Below are 978 nucleotides of genomic sequence, written 5' to 3' on the forward strand. Positions count from 1 at the left end.
CAGATTCATGTCATCATCTCAGATTCATGTCATCATCTCAGATTCATGTCATCATCTCAGGGTTCCCGGTCCCTCAACGCCAGAAGCGTTAATAATGAGCAGCTGTTCTGTCCATCAGGACTTTTATTTTATTTTAACTTCCTGAACTTCATCAGAATCACAGCCGAGGTTTGAAATGAAAAGTTTTAGTTCATATTTTTATTTATTAGTTTTAAATGTTCCGTATTTTWGTTTCTCTGGTTTATAAGTGGAAATTAAAACTAATCTGCAGATTCCCTGATTAAACTCACCTGGTGGCTGCGCGCGGAGCCGCAAACAATCAGAACCAGAAATAAAGGTTCGAGGAGAACCGGACCGGGTCAGAACCGGACCGGGTCAGAACCGGACCGGAAACATCCATCACGGTTCAGACTGATCCCGCAACCTGCAGCTCTGATTTGTCTCAGGATCCAAATCCCGCCGCGTTGGGAAGTTACTTTGGGAATTCCGGGAATGTTGCGGTGAAAGCTGCGGTTCCGTACCTGAGCCGAGGAGGGACATCAGCAGAACCGAGACGGTCCGGAGCCGGAGCCGCATCCTGCCAGCCGGAGACTCGGAGACACGCTGCGCTCCTCTTCCTCCTCCTCCTCCTCCTCCTCTTCCTCCGCTCCGAGTCCCGCGGCTGGCGCTCGGCCATGCGCGTGCCCGCCGGCCTCACGCACCACGTGATCCAATCACGGCTGTTGCTGCTTAATTAGGTTTTAATGTTTTTACATGTTTATTTGCTGTTTATTCAGATTCAGGCCTGAAAAACTAAAATATTATTTTTTACTTGATTTTAAAGTAAAAAATTTTCTCAGAAATAAATAAATAACAATAATTAAATAAAAGATAATTCAGTGATTTGCCACGTGGGATTCACAGAACGGCTCATCACACACAGGGGCGGCATCACACACAGGGGCGGCATCACACACAGGGGCGGCATCACACACAGGG

At 47.5% G+C, this 978-nt stretch overlaps 1 protein-coding gene across 1 annotated transcript in view; it reads right to left on the reverse strand.

Annotated features, from left to right (window-relative positions):
- Window positions 1–628, reverse strand: part of LOC103460707 (ly6/PLAUR domain-containing protein 1) — a 3,863-nt gene extending 3,235 nt beyond the window's left edge. The window contains exon 1 of the mRNA XM_008402990.2: window positions 522–628. Coding sequence (XP_008401212.1) covers window positions 522–576 — 55 coding nt within the window. The 5' untranslated portion in view covers window positions 577–628. The remainder of the gene's footprint in view (window positions 1–521) is intronic.
- Window positions 629–978: the final 350 nt, after the last annotated feature.

The sequence above is a fragment of the Poecilia reticulata genome, unplaced genomic scaffold (assembly GCF_000633615.1).
Source record: "Poecilia reticulata strain Guanapo unplaced genomic scaffold, Guppy_female_1.0+MT scaffold_277, whole genome shotgun sequence".
Classification (NCBI taxonomy): domain Eukaryota; kingdom Metazoa; phylum Chordata; class Actinopteri; order Cyprinodontiformes; family Poeciliidae; genus Poecilia; species Poecilia reticulata.